Source organism: Lutra lutra, chromosome 3, assembly GCF_902655055.1.
Source record: "Lutra lutra chromosome 3, mLutLut1.2, whole genome shotgun sequence".
NCBI lineage: Eukaryota > Metazoa > Chordata > Mammalia > Carnivora > Mustelidae > Lutra > Lutra lutra.
Genome location: NC_062280.1, coordinates 186,350,783 through 186,369,267, shown reverse-complemented (window position 1 = coordinate 186,369,267; position 18,485 = coordinate 186,350,783). Strand labels below are relative to the sequence as shown.

Sequence of the window (18,485 nt, the reverse complement as noted above, 5' to 3'; positions counted from 1 at the left end):
TAGTGTTTCCTGTGTCCCTTTCCTCTGGAGGGCCTGGACTGACTTGTCGATCCTAAACCTCCACCCTAAGCCCTGGACATTTTCACAGGCTTTTCCTTCTGTTTTCTAGCTCAGTGTTTTTCAAACTGCTTTGGGGCCCTCTTCCCATGGTCTGTAAAAATGTAGAGGAGGTTCTTAACAGTGTTCTCCTGGGGAGATTCTTGGCATCCTCTAGGTTATGAAAGGTTCTTTTTATTTTAATTTTAATTTTTTAAAGATTTTATTCATTTATTTGAGAGAGAGAGAGAGCGTGCACCAGCCCAGAGAGGCAGGCAGAGGGAGAGGGAGAGGCAGACTCCCCACTGACCAGGGAGCCCGATGTGGGACTCGATCCCAGGACCCTGGGATCACAACCCGAGTCGAAGGCAAACTGAGCCACCCCGGAGCCCCTTTGGTGACTTATTTCTTAAGGCCTGGGGGGCTTCTTGGTTGTTTGCAAGTACTGTTTACTAAGATGTTCCGTGCCTTAGTCACTAAATTTGAGAGCAATAATTTTTGAAGCCAGACTGGAAAGTTCTGGTCTGGGCTCCTCCCTTCCAGCCGTCTGAGTTCGGACCATCTGTTTTATGCTGTCTGGACCCGAGTCCCCCCTTCTGTACTGTGGAGTCAAAACGTGCATCCATAAGGTTGTGGTGTGGACACAGCAGGATGAAGTGCTTGATGAGGGTTTGTTGGGAAGAACCGAGCAAGTCGGGAGGGGCTGCCTCGCCCGCACTCTCTACTCAGTCTATGCTGAGGCACCCTCACCACCCGCCCTGCTCGGTCCACACATCGCCTCCACTTCCAGGCTCTAGGCTGGGACTGTCCTTAGCTCCAGTGACCCGGGTTTTTCCCCTCTATAAGCGACTCCTGAAATTGTTTTAAGAATCTTTGCCTAAATCACTGACAACAAATCGTTCTTGAATTTTTTTTCCTACGTGCAGTATGTGATCTTTTCCGACACGAAGTCTCTGAAGACGGATCTGTCTATGAATCTGGATCTTTCTGTTTTCTGCACCCCTCCCCATCCCTTCTCCCTTCTTCCACCTTCTTTTTCTCAGCAAGGATTTATTGAGGTTGTACTTAGTCACTGGACTTACAAGTAAGGAAGGTGGGCTCTCTGCACACCTGAGGGGCAGGACGGTATGGGGTTATGGCCCCTCAGTGGGAGCTCCCTGATGCTGGATCAGTGTTCATCCTGGCAGTGTGTCCTGTGCTGTGCTCGAGTGCATGTAGTCGTTCACCTTCTCAGTGCTGTGTCTTGGGTCATGAGCTCCCTGGGAGCACAAGTGAAGCCCTTGTACAGCTGAGGCTTTGGTACACGGTTACCAAAGATGTATTCGGTCACTTGAAGTGCACAGATAATCTGAGGCCAGCAAAGAACACGGGGCGTGTGCATACAGATGGCGGGATGGAGACATTGTGCACGCGGTTTGCAGACGGACACCTTAATTGTTTTTTTTTTTCCAGCTCTTGTCACATATAGAGAAACTTCGGACCTCCATGATAGATGATCTCAATGCAAGTAATGTTTTCTACAAGAAAAGGATAGAAGAGCTAGGGCAGAGACTCCAGGAACAGAACGAACTGATTATCACACAGAGACAACAGGTATTTTTGGCTCCATATTGGCACTGTTTTTCTTCAAGCAGTGCAATTTATTGAAGAACATTCTGTTTTATTTTAGAACATTTGTAAGTTGGATAAGATAAAGGAGGTAGAATATTTTCTTCCCTGTGGTTGTTTGTAAAAGTAAATCCAATAAGATAATTTTTCAAGGTATTTTTTTTAAACTGTGAAGAGCAAAAATTGGTTCAATTAGAATTTAGAATAAACTTGAAGGTAGAGAAGAATTTCTTTTTGAGATTACTTTGAGAAGCAGCCCAATCCAAAGGCTACTTTTATACAATTTTTGCCTTTGTATCTTTAAAATCCATCTGTCCTCTGTCTTTGGAGGACTTCATGAAAAGGTTAATTTGCTAAATACAGTATCTGTCCATCATCCAGTATGTCCCCATCTGGTTTCAAACTTGTATCACTAAAAAAACCCCAAAAAACAAAAAACGGTTTTTCTTTGCAGATTAAAGAGTTTACCAGTAAACCATTAAACAGCGTCAGTGAGCCCAAAGGTAAGTGGACCGGGATCCCAGTGTTGGAGGTGAGGTGGGCCTCCCTCAGAAGAATGTGGGGCCCCTGGGGGCTTCTGGGCACCCACATGGCATTCCAGTGGTGATTTTTAACTTGAGACATCTGTCACCTTGATCCAGAGAGTTGAATTTTTAAATACATTGACTATCACTGAATGGTCTCACCTAGGTTTTATCAGAATATTGTTAGGCACAAAATCCATGCTTAGTAACCATACCTCTGGACTGATGAGTGATGGCGGGGGAGTGACTGCTAAAAGCACCAGGTCTGGAGACACCCGGGGCTCAGTGAAGCCCTTTGACTTCCGCCTCCGTTTCCTCAGCTGTGGAGTTGGAGCACTCAGAGTAACCATATTACAGGCTTCGTATGAGGATGAAATGGGGGAACACGTATAAAAGGCACATTTGAGCGCTCGTGGGGATGCGCCATTGTGAACGACCCTGGCCTCAGTTACTCCAAAGTACTGTAGGGGCTGGTTGTTGGCTTGTCAGCTGAGGCAGTTGGGGGATAAAAGTTTGTTCTAAGCATAGTGGGGGCACATCCAGCCTACTGTCTGTGGTGGTGATAGCCACCCGTCTCCTCTCCCTCAGGAGCGAGTCTAGAAGGGAGGCTGCACCCGGAAGTGCATGCAGGGTCTCCCAGTAATGCACACAGCACGCCTTTGCCTGGACCCCTCTCAGGTAACAGAAGTCTTGGCTCCTGCTCATCTCAGGTCATTAAAGGATCCTTGTCTACTTGAGGGGGCACTGACTGGGGCTTGGTAATGGCTGTCTGAGCTGGATCTCCTCCTTGTCTCTAGGGGCCCCCTGAGGGAGTTCAATGACCTACATACTTGGTTCCTTCTTGTTTTGAGATAAAGGTTTGGGAAGGGCCGAGATTCCCTGTAACTTCTCTTCGAAACTGTGAGAGTTCAGGTAGTGAGCAAGAGCTGTGTAATTACTCAGCATGAGTACTTGAGTGATAATAATTTTAGGAAAAAGTTTTATAAGGATTTATGTTAAACGTCTTTACTCAGTTGGGTGAGTCACCATATGTTGGTAAATTTTGTTTATTTTTTTTTCTGGGGGAAAAGATTAGGATAAGCGCTGACAAAATATAACCCATAGCTTGTGATTTGGGTCATTAACTTTTTCTTTTTTTTTTAATTTCAGGGAATCCTGTAATCTGGCAAACTTTCGAATCTAAGCCAACTGCTCCCGCTGTACCTAGTAAGTTTCTATAAAAGGCTCAGTATTCTAAAGATACTTTTGAAGGGCTAAACCAATAGACAACTTATTATTTTTAGAGCCTTGCCTTCGAAAACCAGTGTGTTTGGAGATTACATGATGATCTATTTTGATTCCTGGCTTTGACCTAGATCTAAAAACCCAACACTGTAAATATCCTTGTGGTTTTGTGGTGATTTTGGTTAGCCGTACCTATTATGTCTCAGTTCTCCTAATCAAGGGACAACTATAAATTCTTCGGCATTGTTTCACTTTGTACTTGCGGGTTTCCCAAGGCGTGGTGCTGTGTGACGACGTGACCTTGTGGTGGCCGCCACATTTCAGCATCACTGAGACTCAGGGTTGCAGGCTTTGACCCAATGTTCTGTCAACCGCTCACCTGAGGTGGACTCAGCATGTCTGTCTCTTGGAGCTGTCAGAATTTGGCTATAATCCACAAAGACATCATCTGGACACTGTCGAAAGGTTGTTTCCCTAATAGTTACATAGTTGAGATACTTTTATTATTTTATTATTCCATTCAGGAAAGTGGAAGGGTGGAGGAAACTAGGGAGCAGACGGTCCTGGGCAGGAAAGGACGTGTGTGTGAATGGGCATCTGAGTACCAGGGGAGGGTCCAGGCTGAGGCTGGGCCCTCCGTGATGGGACCATTCATATGGGCCCAGGACTGCAATGATGAAAGGGCATTGGTGAGCAGATTTGGGAATTTGGCACAACTGACTGGAAAATGCTAATGGTTTTAACTGCTCGGTCTTCTCAAGTGCTTCTGGAGACCTTTTTTTTTTTTTTTTTTTTAAGATTTGTTTATGAGAGAAAACAGGGGGATGGGCAGAAGGATAAGGACAGAGAATTCTCAAGCAGACTCCCTGCTGAGTGAGGAGTCCGCTGCACGGGCTATCCCAGAACCCTGAGATCATGACCCAAACCGAAATCAAGAGCTAGATGCTTTACCGACTGACCCACCAAGACACCTGATTTCTGGAGGCCTCTTGATGTTGTTTCTGGAAGCTGAAGAGGTTAAAAGGTGTGAGGAGGGAAGGGAAGTTTAGTCCCAAGAGTAGGTCTGAAGGAATAGTAGAAGCTGGGCTTATATCTTACGGAAAAAAATATATTTCATAGAAGGATGGGAAGGTTAAAAGGCATTAAATTGCTCTTGTTCATACCTTAATTAGACTCGGCACAATAGTGGAACAATATTGGGTTCCAATAAAACTTTATTTATTGGACAAGTGGTGGGCTACTATGTCCTATGGGTTATACTTTTGCAAACCTCGATCTAGGTGATGTAAGTTGCAAATGTCTTTGAGGGTCTTACATTTCCAGAATAGCTAGCAACCTACACACAATTAGGAGCTGAACACCTTTGCCGGTGATCATCGTAAAGACAAAAACGTATGCCTACGAAGGAAGCTGAGGTTTGTGGCCAGTGGCTTTCAGAGTAGGAGTAGAATTAAAGATCTATCGTAACAAGCTAGTGAAAGAGAAAACTAACAAATGCATGGTCCAGAGAGGAACCATGACACGAGTGTTCACACCAGCATCGTTCATAACACCCGAAAAGTGGATACAACCCACATCTCCGTCAGCTAACGAGTGGATGTGTAAAATGTGGTCTGATCATACAATGGAATGTTATTTGGCCATAAAACTGCATACTGGGGGCGCCTGGGTGGCTCAGACAGTTAAGCGTCTGCCTTCGGCTCAGGTCATGACCCCCGGGTCCTGGGATCGAGCCCCACGTCAGGCTCCCTGCTCAGCGGGGAGCCTCCTTCTCCCCCTGCCTGCAGCTCCCCTGTGTGTTCTCACTCTCTTTCTCTCTTTCACAAATAAATCAAATCTTAAAAAAATTAGTAAAACTGCATGCTGAGGCTGTCATGGATGAACTTTGAAAACGTGATGTTAAGTGAAAGACGCCAGTCACAAAGGACCACAAAGTATGAGTCCATTCTGTATGAAATGTCCAGAATAGGCAAATCCATAGAGACAGAAAGTAGATTGGTGGTTGCCAGAGTCCACTGGCGGGGGCAGACGCGGGGAGTCACAGCTAATGGGTGATTTTAGTGCGTGTGATGACAATGTTCTAAAATTAGGTAGTGGTTATGGTTGCACCACTCTTATTATACTAATTGTATTCTTAAAGTTGTATATTTTATATTGGATTATATATTTTAAAGGAGCAAATTATATTTTAATAAAGCAAAGAGTGTTAGTTTAGGTTAGCTGGTGATTGTCATTTGAAACATTTGTCCCTTACGATCTATATGTAGCTTGACTAATTTGAGGAGGACTCGATCATCATGAAGTTGAGATGCTCATGTTTTTGTTATGGAAGGCTGTGAGCTTTTTCTCTTTCTGCTGTTTCAGTGAGTGCCTCACCCATACAGACTGTGGATGCTAAATCAGGTCTCACAATGGCCCACGGTAAGTCAGCCAAGTCTCAGCATTTTATGTGCAGTTTCTGCCCTGAGTCAGAGAACTGATTAACCACAAGTGCTTCTGTGGGGTAACTATGCAAAACAGAAGACGTTTTAGTGAATGCGGAGAAGTTAATAATACTGCTGTCTTCATTTGTCACTTTATCATAAACTGTATATACCTACCAAAGTCATAAAGTAAAAAATGCGTGTGTTGCTAGACTTACAAGCAGAGATTTTAATGTTGAGTGGTACTTTGATTGTGTATGATTTTGGGTGGAGAGTAATAGGTGTTGGGCAAGAAGGTGATTTTCTACTAGACCAGCCAACCAGCACATGCCACAGGGCATACCTGACTGTTTTTATAACTTTCAGTGCAGCAGCAAGTCACCTTTTTTAAACAAACAGTTTCAGCGATTGGTTGGAAAAATCTAGAAAAGACATGTGATGGAAACCAAAGGGAAAATTGGGAGCCTCAGGAGGAAACCACTGCCAGGAGTCAGTTCCTGGACCAGGGTGCGAGGGTGATAATTGTTAATTACGTGATCTAGCCGATAGGTGAATATCAGTCACCATATTTTATTTTTATAGTGTTAAGGCACTTACAGTTTTTGTAAGTATGTTTTTAGTCCATTGTTTGCCTACAGTCTGCTGTATATTCACTGAATTAAAAGATGGGAGGGGGACCAAGTTTCTTCTGTCTTACCTATAAATGCTTCTGGAATGTAAATGATTACTTCATTCCATTTTGCTTTTTAGCCTTTGAGTTAGACTTAAATCGATGATGGGCAGTCAAGTCAGACTTTGTGTGTTCAGAAATATTTTTCACATTAGCATGGCCTTCTGTACCCATCCTTTTTGTTCACTGAACAGACTCATGAAGGTGCTCCTTACTTTTTCTCCTGAGGTCATTTCAGGCAGGTCAGTACCCCCTAAGCATGTGTTCACCCTATGTAATGCATAAACTCCCCACTTACTGGGTGTTAGTACTTATAGGTGTTTAGAACATGCAGGTGTCCTCCTTCTGGACCAGCAACAGAGGTAAACTATGTGTGGGACCTATGTAAATTTGCTTTAATACTGAATAGGCAAGAAAAAGTCCCCTGGCAAGTACTCCTTAGCTGTATTCTTTATGTCAGGTCAAAAACCTCTCTCTTGCCTTCTTTTTCAGAGTTAAGTTTTCTAACACATTGCTGGTCACTTCTCTGTACTTCAGTGTGTTAGAGTTTCTTTTTCTGTTTCTTGCTACTTTGTTATCATTAGCCTTTTGTGTGACAATATAAGAGGACTACATTTTCTTTGCTTCCTATTTTTGGCACCCAGTAAAGAACTCTTATAGTAGGTACGTTTAGCCTTCTGGAGTTGATTCGAGTCCTGACAAATCCATCAGTTTCAAAGCACTGTGTTCCTTATGGACTTTGCCCTGATTGGAGCTGGGCTGCGTGAACAGCCATGCCCCCTTGCTGGCATCTGTTGGGATTAAAATGCTAGTTTTAAATGCCAGCCAGACCTGGCATGAGGCCTGATGCCTTTGGATCAGGATCTGAGCTGATTTGTGAGCATCTCAATGGGCAGGAGCAAGGAGGAGGCTTGAACGGGGCCCACTGACCTGCTCCCCCCCCCCACAGCCATGGCAGTGACCCCAGCTGTAGGGGGTGGGGGCAGAGGGACAGGGGGCAGGGAGCCTTAGTCTGTATTGCGTAACATTATTTAACCCGATTACCTCTCAGTCTTTCCTGTTCCTTCTAGAGCTCGATGAAGCTCTTTATGATGAAAAATGTCATGATCACTCACTGTCTTGGGTTGGGTTCCCTGGGGAAACAGGCTCTGAGGTGGAGATTTGCAGGCGGGAGGTCTGTTGGGCAGTGTTCTTAGACAACCCCTGTGAGAGAAGCAGGAGCGGCTAGAAGGGGACACGGAACCCGAACTCACTGTGGTGGGGGCCTCTGCAGATCTCACCGGGAGCTGGAAAGCTGGTATGGGCTCTTCAGACTTGTCCTGGATAGAGCCATCAGTTACCAGATGTGGGCTGCCCCAGGGAGGGGTCAAGGGTGTAGGCTGCTCCTTTTCACTGAGACAAAGCAAAAAGTAGAAGCCAAAGGTCAGAGGAAAGCACTAGAAGGGAATGAGTGGTGCAGATGAATTATTTGGCTGAGCATAGGGTGTACAGAAGAGATCTGAGGGAAGCCTGGCTGGTTGAGACTGTTCGCGGTGAGCCCCGGGTGCCAGCCTCCAGACGCTCGGGCCGTTCTTGGGCAGGATGTAGCCGCTGAGAGGCTGGGCATGGCGAGGCTGGAGGGCCGGAGCTTGGGGAAGCTCAGCACCACCAGAGTGTACTCCAAGAACTGAACCGGACAGACCAGCTGGGGATCGAGGAGGGGGTCTCTGTAAGACCCTTCACCTAGGAATTGGGGTTGAGGTTTTGAGACAAGAGGGGGCAGACATACCAGCTGTTTCGTGGAACTGTTGGAAAGGTGTAGGTGCGGGTGATTCGGGCAAGGGTGAGGGAAGGGTCAAGACCACCATGAGCTCACGAGACAGTGCCATTTAGAGAAGTCCAGAAGACAAACCCAGCAACAGCCAGTAGGAAGGCACTACAGTTTTGTGGCCAAGGGCCTGAACTGTGAAGGGAGGCAAGCAGTCTGGATTCACAGGTGACTCATGAAGCCATAGGTCTGGGTTTCCTTGCCTACCGAATGGGGAGAACAGGAATGGCTGCTTCAGTGGGCTGTGGTAAGGTCAGATGAAGCAGCGCCTTTGGAACCGCAGCCAGTGAGCAAGCATGCCGGCCAGTGTTAGCTTCGGAGGTCGGGCTGACAAAGTCCAGCACAGCCAGCCCGTGCCAGAGAGGGCTGGTAGAGACATGGGAGTTCGTCTTCTGGAGGTAATTTCAGGAGACTGACATAAGGAATTTTCTGGAAGCCTCTGGAGAGTTCAGAGGAGAGAGACTCAGGTCTTCAAGTATGTCAGCTCAGCCTGGATATCTCAACGTAAGACAAGAGCTGGGTCATTTGGAGGCTGGGCCTGTGCCTTAGAAAGCATGAGAACGGCAGGCCCTTCACTCCACATTGGACGTCAGTCTCCTGGGTTAGAGTTGGGGTCTGGTGGCCCTCATTTCCTTAGCCTGTATAGTAGAAGCCCAGGTTCCCCACCCCTCAGAACCCAACTTTCTGCCTGACAGCACCAAAGGTCACAATTTTGAAGCTTTGTCTCCACTCAAGTAAGTCCTAGGACTGTCCTTATAATGATAACAAAGATGCATATGACGGTTTGGGGAGATTTTATAGAGCTTTTCCTTATAACTTTATTTTTGTCATTTCCATAAAGGGCAATAAAATATAAATCATGTGACTTTTAAAAAACTGAAATTAGCTATCCTCCTAAAATCCCTGTTTTTAGCAGTTCAGACGAGTAAGTAGGCTGTTTGTAGAACTTGACTTTTTAATTGTTTAAATTTTTTGAGATAAAATTGATCTACAACATTAGCTCAGGTGTGTAGCACAATGATTCCATATTTATATATATCGTGAAATGATCACCACAGGATCTAGTTAACATTCATTACCACATATAGCTACAGGGTTTTTTAAAATTATATCTATATAACTTTAAAATCTTCATGCTGAATAACACATTGAAAGCACATTTTTGATGTTCAGCAGTTGTGCATGGATAGAATTAAATGCTTCTTTGTGAGATCATGTTCATGTTTCAAAATTGAGTGGGGTTATTTGCTAATAAGCCATATTCCAAACGTTCACTGGAAAGCAGTGTAAAACGCTTTTCTCCCACTCAGTGTTAGATGGATTGACTACGTCGCTAACAAGCTAGAAGAGCCTCTTTACATGTACTTAAATATAATATATATTTATTTATTTGTGCATACCTGTGTGTGTGTGTGTGTGTGTGTGTGTGTGTGTGTGTGTGTGTGTTTGTAGATGCCTAAAACAGAGTATCAGAAATACGCTTTGGTAAATTAAAAGCTTAGACTTACAAGTAGGAGGTGTTAAGTCTAAGCTAATTCTTGCAAAGCACGTAGATCTGTGCCCGACAAGCTGGTGGGCGCTCAGTAATTATTGGCCGTGACTACCCTTGCTGGTTGCCCACTCTGGGGTCTAGTGTGGACTGAAATGGCCTTCACCTTGTAGGCGCAGGGGGAGAGCTCCCTGGGGAGGTGCCCTATGGCACTCTCTAAGCTGAAGGTGAGTGAAACACGCACTTGCTGGCTAGACTTCCGATTATATTTTATCCCAGTGTCCGAAGCCTGATTTCCTGACCCCCCCAAACCTGACCTTCCCCAAGAAGGAACTTCCCCTCTCTTAATGGGATGGGGCTTGGCTTTATCCAGGCTGCCCATAGGTTTCCTTGAGCCCCAGTCATGTTACCTGGGAAGTCACTGAGAGACCTTACTCCCCCACCCCCACCCACCCAGGGCACTATTCTGGGGTGGGATTGAGAACAGCCCCTCTTCACATGTCATCTGTCTACAGCCTTGCCTTGGTGGCTTTCTGGGAGCAGAAGGAGGTGTGAACCATGGGGACATGGGGACACAGACGTGTCTAAGAATGGGGTCCTCATCCTACTGCTGACCCTGGGTTGACCTGTTCTCTCACCATCCTGGTCCTCCCACCTGAAGACCTTGGGGCTAGCGAGAACTGGGGATCCCAGGGCCTCAGCATTTTGTCATGTTTTTAATCTGTGGGAATTGAAATAGTTTCATTAATTTTCTCTTTAGCCACCTCATCAAAATATTTTATAAGGAAGGTATTGTGGGGGGGGGATAAGTGAAGAAGACCTTTTACAGTTGTGTCCTTGTGTCTTAAAAGAATCCCGTTAGGCACGAGATTGCTGAGTGAGAAATGATGTAATTATCTGAAAATGTAATTTCCTGGGAGGGGTGAATTAATGGAAAATACACAGAAAGAGCAGATACCATGAAAAAGGGACCAGCTTTAACTGACCACCTCCATATTTCTTCCCAGCAAATTCTGCTGTTTTAGGCATGATTAAAATACCGTGAAACTATATCTTTTAAAATTGTTTGAAAGGAAACTAATTTTACTTTGCTGTTTGTACTATTCTTATTTTTCCTTGTTAATAGAGCAGGCATTCTCATCGCACATACTGGAAACCATAGAAGAGCTTTCAGAGGAAGAAAAAGGTAACCAAGGACTCGCTCAGGGTTTCTACCTGCATAGAGTCTTTGGAGATGCTAAAACCCAAATCTTGAAATTGATGATCCAGTGGTTTTGTCACACCAGTTAGGGAAGACATTTAGGTTTGGGGATGACGTTTTCAATCCATCTGTAGTATTCTACGATCTTATTCCTTTAATATGCTGTTATATTTTCCCCTGCTTTACTGTATTCTTAGCATGTGACTAAGACCTTCCTGTGTTAGGGAACTTGGGGGAAAAAAAACTGAAGTCTTTATGTCAATGCAGATATTTTCTGGTCAGAGGGCAAGTCAACACCAATGTGTTGTGCACCAGATGAGACAAAAATATTCCTAGCACGGGATTTCTTTCTCACACCCTGAATCTGTGAAATGAGAGGGTGAGCTGCCTGTTTCCATGTTATTTTAATAGTAAGAAAAGCGTGTTCAAGCTCCCAATGTAGAATATTTGTAGGCAGAATGTCTTAAAAAAAAAAAAAAAAGAAAGATATATTTATTATAGAGAGCAAGTGCACACATTGTCAATGGGGGGAGAGGGAGAGAGAGAATCTTAAGCAGGCTCCGTGCTCAGTGCAGAGCCTGATGCAGGGGCTCAGTCCCACCACCCTGAGATCATGACCTGAACTCAAATCAAGAGTCAGAGGCTTAACTGACTAAGCCACCCGAGGGACCCCTGGATAATGTCTTTATGGTGAAACTTGGGAACAGTTCAAGGTTTGGGGAGAAAATTAAAGTCATTGTGGCTTATTCATTTTATTCAGCAGCTCTCAAAATTATTTCCTGTCAATTAATCTTTGAAGTTTATGAAAATCATTGCACATTATTTAGAGTATTTCCTGATGCCAGACTTGTAGATCCTGAAACAATTATACTTGAATCTGTTTACCATCATTTTCTCCTTAACAATGATAAGGATTGACACCCTATATTATCTCTTTAGGAGAAAGCAAATTGTTAATATTTATATGAACTCGGGTTTTACCCTTTGTGTTAGGAAGAGAATTAAAAATGATACATTCCGATTTGTAAATTCTTAATATTTGTTATAACTTCTGTGTTCTCTAGATGACTTTTTCCAAATTATTTTTTTAAGATTTTATTTATTTATTTGTCAGAGAGAGAGCACAAACAGGGAGAGCGGCAGGCAGAGGGAGAAGCAGGCTCCCCGCTGAGCAGGGAGCCCAATATGGGACTCGATACCAGGACCCTGGGATCATGATGTGAGCCGAAGGCAGATGCTTGACTAACTGAGCCACCCAGGCATCCCTTTCCAAATTATTTTTAACAGGGCTACAAATCAAGATGTGACTCAGGCATGTCCATTGTATCTGTGCGATGTTTATTTTCCATTTGCTTTCAAGTAATGTGCTTTCTCCCTCCTACATGTTATTTATTGATGTCTGGAACACCAAATATCTTATTTTCAGCAGAATCCATGAAATGCGCCAGGAGGTTATACAGAGTCTCAAGTTCACACTCATTTAAAAAAAAAAAAAAAAAAAACCAAGTCTGTTAGATTCCTAGAGACCGTCCTCACTTAGTCCACTGTCACCCCTCGGGGCCTCCACTTAGACCCACGACATCCTTCTGGCTGTGTTGTAGAATTCTTCTCCCCAGTCCGCATAAGGTGTGAGTTTGGGATCACTGTCAGCAAACGCCCTCATTTGTTGTTGCCACATGCAGGGAACCAGACTGGGAAAGAAAATAACCTTTGCCACCTTCCATGTGTTTAGACACAGCTCTAGTGGGACAGAGACAAGGGCCGAAGCCAGACAGGCCTGAGTCCCCAGCACGCTGTTACAGAAGCCAGTGACCACACGAATCCTTCAGGAGCTCTGTGGAGTCAGCAAGCTGCTAGCACATAAACTGCCATCAGAAAGTTCCTCGGCTGGGCTAACATTTTGCAGATGATGCCTATACAGCTGGATTTGGGCAGTGGCGTGCACAGCACGGGGGCTGTTACCCAGAAGCGTGCATGACCATTTCTGCATCCTTAACACTTTTGACAATCCTGGAGCGGCGCATTTGATCTTGCTGTTCTATAGGACGTTAGAATGTGAGCCAGCAGGGGTCTCAGAGGCCATTTCATTGTTCAGGAACTCGAAACGCAGGGGGACGGGGAGCGTGCTCCAAGTTGTTGAGCTTAATTAGTGACAGGGCTGGAACTCAAGCCCAGGTTCCAGCTTTCCACAGTTTACTGCAAAGAACAAAGGGGACAGAGGCAGGCTGGTCCAGGATTGGGGGGGACGGTGGGGCAGGGGTTGGAGCAGTGTCTTTACCTCTCTGGTTTTCTCATTCTCATGTGAAAAATGAGAAGACTGATTGCTAGATTTTGATGTCCCTTCTGACTCAGAAATTGTTTTTTGGTGTTTGTTTTTCACTCTTTGGTTTGTGCTATAACTATTTGTTCACCAAACTGGTACATTGTATGTCTGCTAGAAATGATCACTTGTGTGGGCTGCTGTATGTTGGGCCATCTGCCTGGGAAAGTGTTGTCTTACTGATCTTGGTGAGCAGTACGTGCTTTGATTAAGATATTCCGTTGTGATTGGCTTTCCAGCGATGAATTCCACCCTTACATTAAAAACTTCATTTTTTTTTCCTGTCCATTCTACATTCTTTCTCTTGGTTCCCCCTGACCAGCCCCAGCCTCATAAGAGTCCTTCCTACCAAGAGTTTTCTCATTATCCATAGACAAATCCAAAGCAAGCATCAACATATAATGCAAATTTGAGAATAGGGGAAATGTTTAATTTGCAGTCATTTTGGGAAACTCAGTCACCAGAAGGAGCTAATCATCAGGGCTGAGGGTGAACCCAACCCAGTCGGCAAACAAATTCAGTTCTCTTGACCCAGGTCCTGGGGAGCAGACAGAGCCTGGAGTCTCTCTGGCTGTGCTTCTGTGTAGTTCTTTTTTATATCCTGGGCACTGGCCCGAAAATTCCCTTTGTGTGAACAGGGTGGGAGTTGTGTCTCTTCCTGTGGTAGCACCATGACTCCTGGGCAGTCTCTCGGTACCTCTTCTCGTTGTTCACCCTAGATGGTTTTCTACACTTGATGGCCAGCCAGCCGCCAAAGTCCGCAACACGGCCACGGCTGCAGCTAAGCCCTCTGGATTTTGCTGTATTGTTCCCAAGACAGAAGTGCCTTTTTTTTTTTTTTTTTAAATTTTATTTATTTGAAAGAGAGAGAGCAAGAGTGTGAGCAGGGCAGGGGTGAGGTGGGGAGGAGCACGAGGGAGCGGAACAAGCTGACCGCACTGAGCGGAGAGCCGATGCAGGCTTCCATCCCATGACCCTGAGATCATGACTTGAGCCAAAAATCAGGAGTCAGGTGCCCGCCCAGCTGAGCCACCAGGTGCCCCCAGAAGCATTTTTTCTAAGGTGTCTCCAGAATATTGGAAAACATCGGTGAGAAAGCAGCATGAATGCTGAGAATGAAAAATTCAGGATGACTTTTGATTTTTACTAATGCATAATCTTACAAAATTTCGTAATTTTGGTTTCGCAAACTGCAGTTCCAAATTATAGAACAGCATTAACACGCAGGATTTTTCCTCTTACCTAATGTACATACAGTTCATTGAACTACTTTTGCCCTCAGCAAAAGTGTGGATTCATGAACAGAAATATTCTTTACTGCTGGACTTCTAGAGAGTTTAGAGGAAGTCTGAGATATTGCGGCGTTTTGTTGTGGATCTTCTGTCAGACTGAACATCGTGGGTCCCTACAACTCCCATCTAGCAGGGTGGGTGAGGCTGGGCCCCTGCAGCCCCAGACCAGCTCGGCACAGGCACTAGGCACCACCTCCTGTTCAGGGAAAGACTCCAAATGACAGCAGTGTCATCGTGTTCTCCCAGACCTGGCTTTGCACCTTCACAAAGGGTCAGAGGAGCCCAGGGAGGAGCCTCTTCCATCAAGCCCTCCCTCTGCTTGGACATAGGACTCCATTCAGGGTCATGTAGTCACTCCCCTTCCCCAAACGCTCTTGAACGCCACCTGTTTTAGTGGGGGGAACGAAAGAGGAACAGGGAAGGAAAAGTTAGGAGAATCTGGCCAGTTGTTTTTTCCTTTGCTTTTAATGATAGGTTGTTTTAAACAGAACATACTTTTCCTAAGACTCTTGTTAACCTCTTTTTCATCTTGGTACATATTTTGGGAGGGATAATTTCACACTTTGAAATTTTGTATCAATTTCAAATTACCGATTTCAAATATATCAATTTCAAAATATCAAATTAATAAGTTCAATCGAACTGAACTTATTAATTTAACTTACTTTATTTAACTTATTAATTTAACTTACTTTAATAAGTTCTACTGAACTTATTAAATCAAAACTTTATTACTTAATATAAATCAGACTTCCTCAAAAATGATACATAGATTCTAATGATTTAGGCGAGATGAATTCTTCAGAAAGTAGTAAAATAATTTCAGGATGGACCATTGAATGTCTAAAGAATTCCTTTTTTCTACCGTGCTTCTGCAGAGACATTTCTCTTACATTATTCATCTAATAATGATGCAGTTAAGGGGTCAAGAAAGAGTATTTTTTTTTTAAGATTTTATTTATGTAGTTATTTGACAGCGAGAGAGGGAATACAAGTTGGGGAGTGGGAGAGGAGAAGCAGGCTTCCCGCCCAGCGGGGAGCCTGATGCGAGCTGGATCTCAGGACCCCCGGATCTCTTGACTCAGGGCTGAAGTCAGATGCCTAACGACTGAGCCACCCAGGCGCCCAAGAAAGAGTCTTTATTTTTATTTTTATTTTTTTTTAAGATTTTATTTATTTATTTATTTGACAGAGAGAGAGATCACAAGCAGGCAGAGAGGCAGGCAGAGAGAGAGGAGGAAGCAGGCTCCCTGCTGAGCAGAGAGCCCAATTCGGGGCTTGATCCCAGGACCCTGAGATCATGACCTGAGCCGAAGGCAGAGGCTTAACCCACTGAGCCACCCAGGCGCCCCAGAAAGAGTCTTTAAAGACACGGAAGTTTTGAGGCCAACTTAAGATACTTTTAAAAGTTGTGATACTTCAGCACCCTATAAATGATTAAACAATCCAAAAACCGTATCACATTACAGAATGCTTGCTTGCTATTTTTAAACGCGGTGTTTTGCCATTTTCTACTTAGAGCTTTTATGTATTTAAAATTTTAACACACGTTGTAAACCTTATTTCAGGAAGGGAGAACGAACAGAAATTAAATCACAGCAAGGTCCACCTAAGGAAAGCTTTGAAGAGTAACCCCTCCCTCACCAAGGAAATAAGGAGCGTCTTGGAGCAGAGTTTGCTAGAGAAGCTGGAAACCTTGGGGATTAATGCGGTAAGCTCATTCATTTTGGGAACGTTCGCTGGTTGTGTTGTATTTTGTTTTCTCAATAGGAGAGGATCAGAGAAGAGAAGAAGGCGTGTCTCTTCTGTCTTTGTGCACTCATTCTGTCCTGATGGCCCAGCTTGCATTATCGGTTAGACAGTCTCTCTCTCTCTCTCTCTCTCTCTCACACACACACACACACACACACACAAAACCCTCTCTGTGCATTCGGTCCTGGCGCTCACCGCCTAGCACCACTAACCAGTCCCGTGCACTCATACACACCCCTCTATGTCCCACTGCCCTGAGAGCACCTCTTGAGGCCAGAATGCTGTGTTCTATGTCAGGGCGTCTCCTCCTTCGGATGCAGCAGTAAGGACAAGGTTGGCACAGTTGATGCTGACAAACGCTCATGAAATGAAGAATGTCCCAGGCTAATAAGCTTAACGTTGTATTGCTTCAGGATATACGTGGAATTCCAAGCGATCACTTCAGCAGGGTGCTAAGAACTGTGCAATCAGCAAGACACGAACGAGAGAGACATATACCCAACATTCAGCAAATTCGAGACTTCCTTGAACATGAGGTCAGCTGTAAAATTGAGGAAAGAACCTTACTGACCTCAGGTAAGCCCATCACTGGCCGCCATTTCATTTCTGCACATTTCTGTTGCCTTTAATAATTTTAAACAGTTTGCAGACTTTGGAACTTCATTGGCAAGTCTCGTACTGTTTGGACCTTTATAGGTTGAGTCTTGGATTTAATTTTAATACTAAAAAATGGTGGGGCGCCTGGGTGGCTCAGTGGGTTGAGCATCTGACTCTTGGTTTCGGCTCCCACATCGGGCTCCATGCCCAGCAGGAATCTGCTTGGATATTGTTATTTCCTCTGCCCCTTCCTCTGCTCTCTCTCTTTCTCTCTAAAATAAATAAATCTTTTTAAAAAAATGCCTGTCATGTGGACTGTAGAGCCAAGAGCTTTTTGGTTTCAAAAGCCAGTGTAGACAGTATTGTAGTATTTTCTTGTGCTTTTCACTCACTGATCGCGAAGGCAATGGAGATTCATGAATGATGGTACTGTTCCAGATAAGTACGTTCCTCAAGTGGATACCCTTTCCAATGGAGAGATACCCAAGGCTGTGCAGCTTCCTCCCAGAAGCAGACAGCTGATAAGACAAAGACCTGTTTTTACCGATAGGACGTCTGTCCCAAAGTGAGTATTTTCGACCCTAAAAGGTTTGTACTCATGTTTATCCCGGTCGGCTTGGGCTGCTATAACAAAATTCTGTGGACTGGGAGGCTTGAACAACAGAAAGCTATTTTCTCACACTTCCGGAGTTTGGACGTCTGATATCAGCATGACATATGGTCGGGTTCTGGTGACAGCTTGCTTCTAGGCTGCTAGATGGCCCACCCTTTCACTGTGTCTCCCTGTGGCAGGGAGAGAGAGAGGTCTGATCCCTCTTCCTCTTCTTAAAAGGACACTAATCCTTTTATGAGGTCCCCAGCCTCATGACCTCTAATAAACATAATTACCTCCCAAAGGCCCAACCTTCAGAGAGTGTCCCTGGGGGGTTAGGACTTCAACACGTGGATTGTAGGGCCACGCAGACATTCTACCCACAGTAACGTCCGCCCCAGCAGAGCGCCACGCTTACAGTTCCTACCTGCCTGTCCTTGGTACCAGCCCATTTCTTGTAGCTTATTCTCTTTAACAAATGTTCAAAAGCAAAAATTACCCATTCCATAGAAATTTATATTGAAAATTACATTATTCGCTTGTGCCATTTAGAAATCGTTTTCTTTTGTGTTTTAGAATTAAGAAAAATATCATAGAAGATCATTTTCCCAGAAAGTCTTCAACTATTACGTGAGTACTTGGGAGTGGGGAGAGGGCGTTTAAAAAGCTCTTTCCCCTGAATATTCGTTTTGTTGTAAATTGGTATGTGCCCTGTGATTAACTAAAACCCTATTAAACATCACAATTCACTTGTCACCATTCATTACTCCTTTGTGTTACATGTCTTTGTGTCTTCATCAGATTCTCTGTAAGTCAATAGCCCTTATCACCCTGTGGCCTCCACTAAGAAGTGGGGTCACCTCCAGTCATTTCCATTGTTCCCCTCTCTGTGTCCCATGATTTTCAATAAGCACAATGAATTCAATGAATGATGTTGTCTTTTAGTGGCT

The 18,485-nt window shown here is 44.5% G+C and overlaps 1 protein-coding gene across 5 annotated transcripts in view; it reads left to right on the top strand.

Annotated features, from left to right (window-relative positions):
• DZIP1 (DAZ interacting zinc finger protein 1) overlaps positions 1-18,485 on the top strand; it is a 54,085-nt gene that overhangs the window by 25,374 nt on the left and 10,226 nt on the right. For 4 of the 5 annotated variants that reach the window (XM_047720246.1, XM_047720248.1, XM_047720247.1 and 1 more), the window contains 9 exons: positions 1,489-1,629; positions 2,099-2,147; positions 3,318-3,374; positions 5,757-5,813; positions 10,908-10,967; positions 16,163-16,305; positions 16,760-16,922; positions 17,382-17,508; positions 18,112-18,165. In XM_047720246.1, the coding sequence (XP_047576202.1) occupies positions 1,489-1,629; positions 2,099-2,147; positions 3,318-3,374; positions 5,757-5,813; positions 10,908-10,967; positions 16,163-16,305; positions 16,760-16,922; positions 17,382-17,508; positions 18,112-18,165 (851 nt within the window). The remainder of the gene's footprint in view (positions 1-1,488; positions 1,630-2,098; positions 2,148-3,317; positions 3,375-5,756; positions 5,814-10,907; positions 10,968-16,162; positions 16,306-16,759; positions 16,923-17,381; positions 17,509-18,111; positions 18,166-18,485) is intronic. The other variant, XM_047720249.1, reaches the window with a different exon arrangement.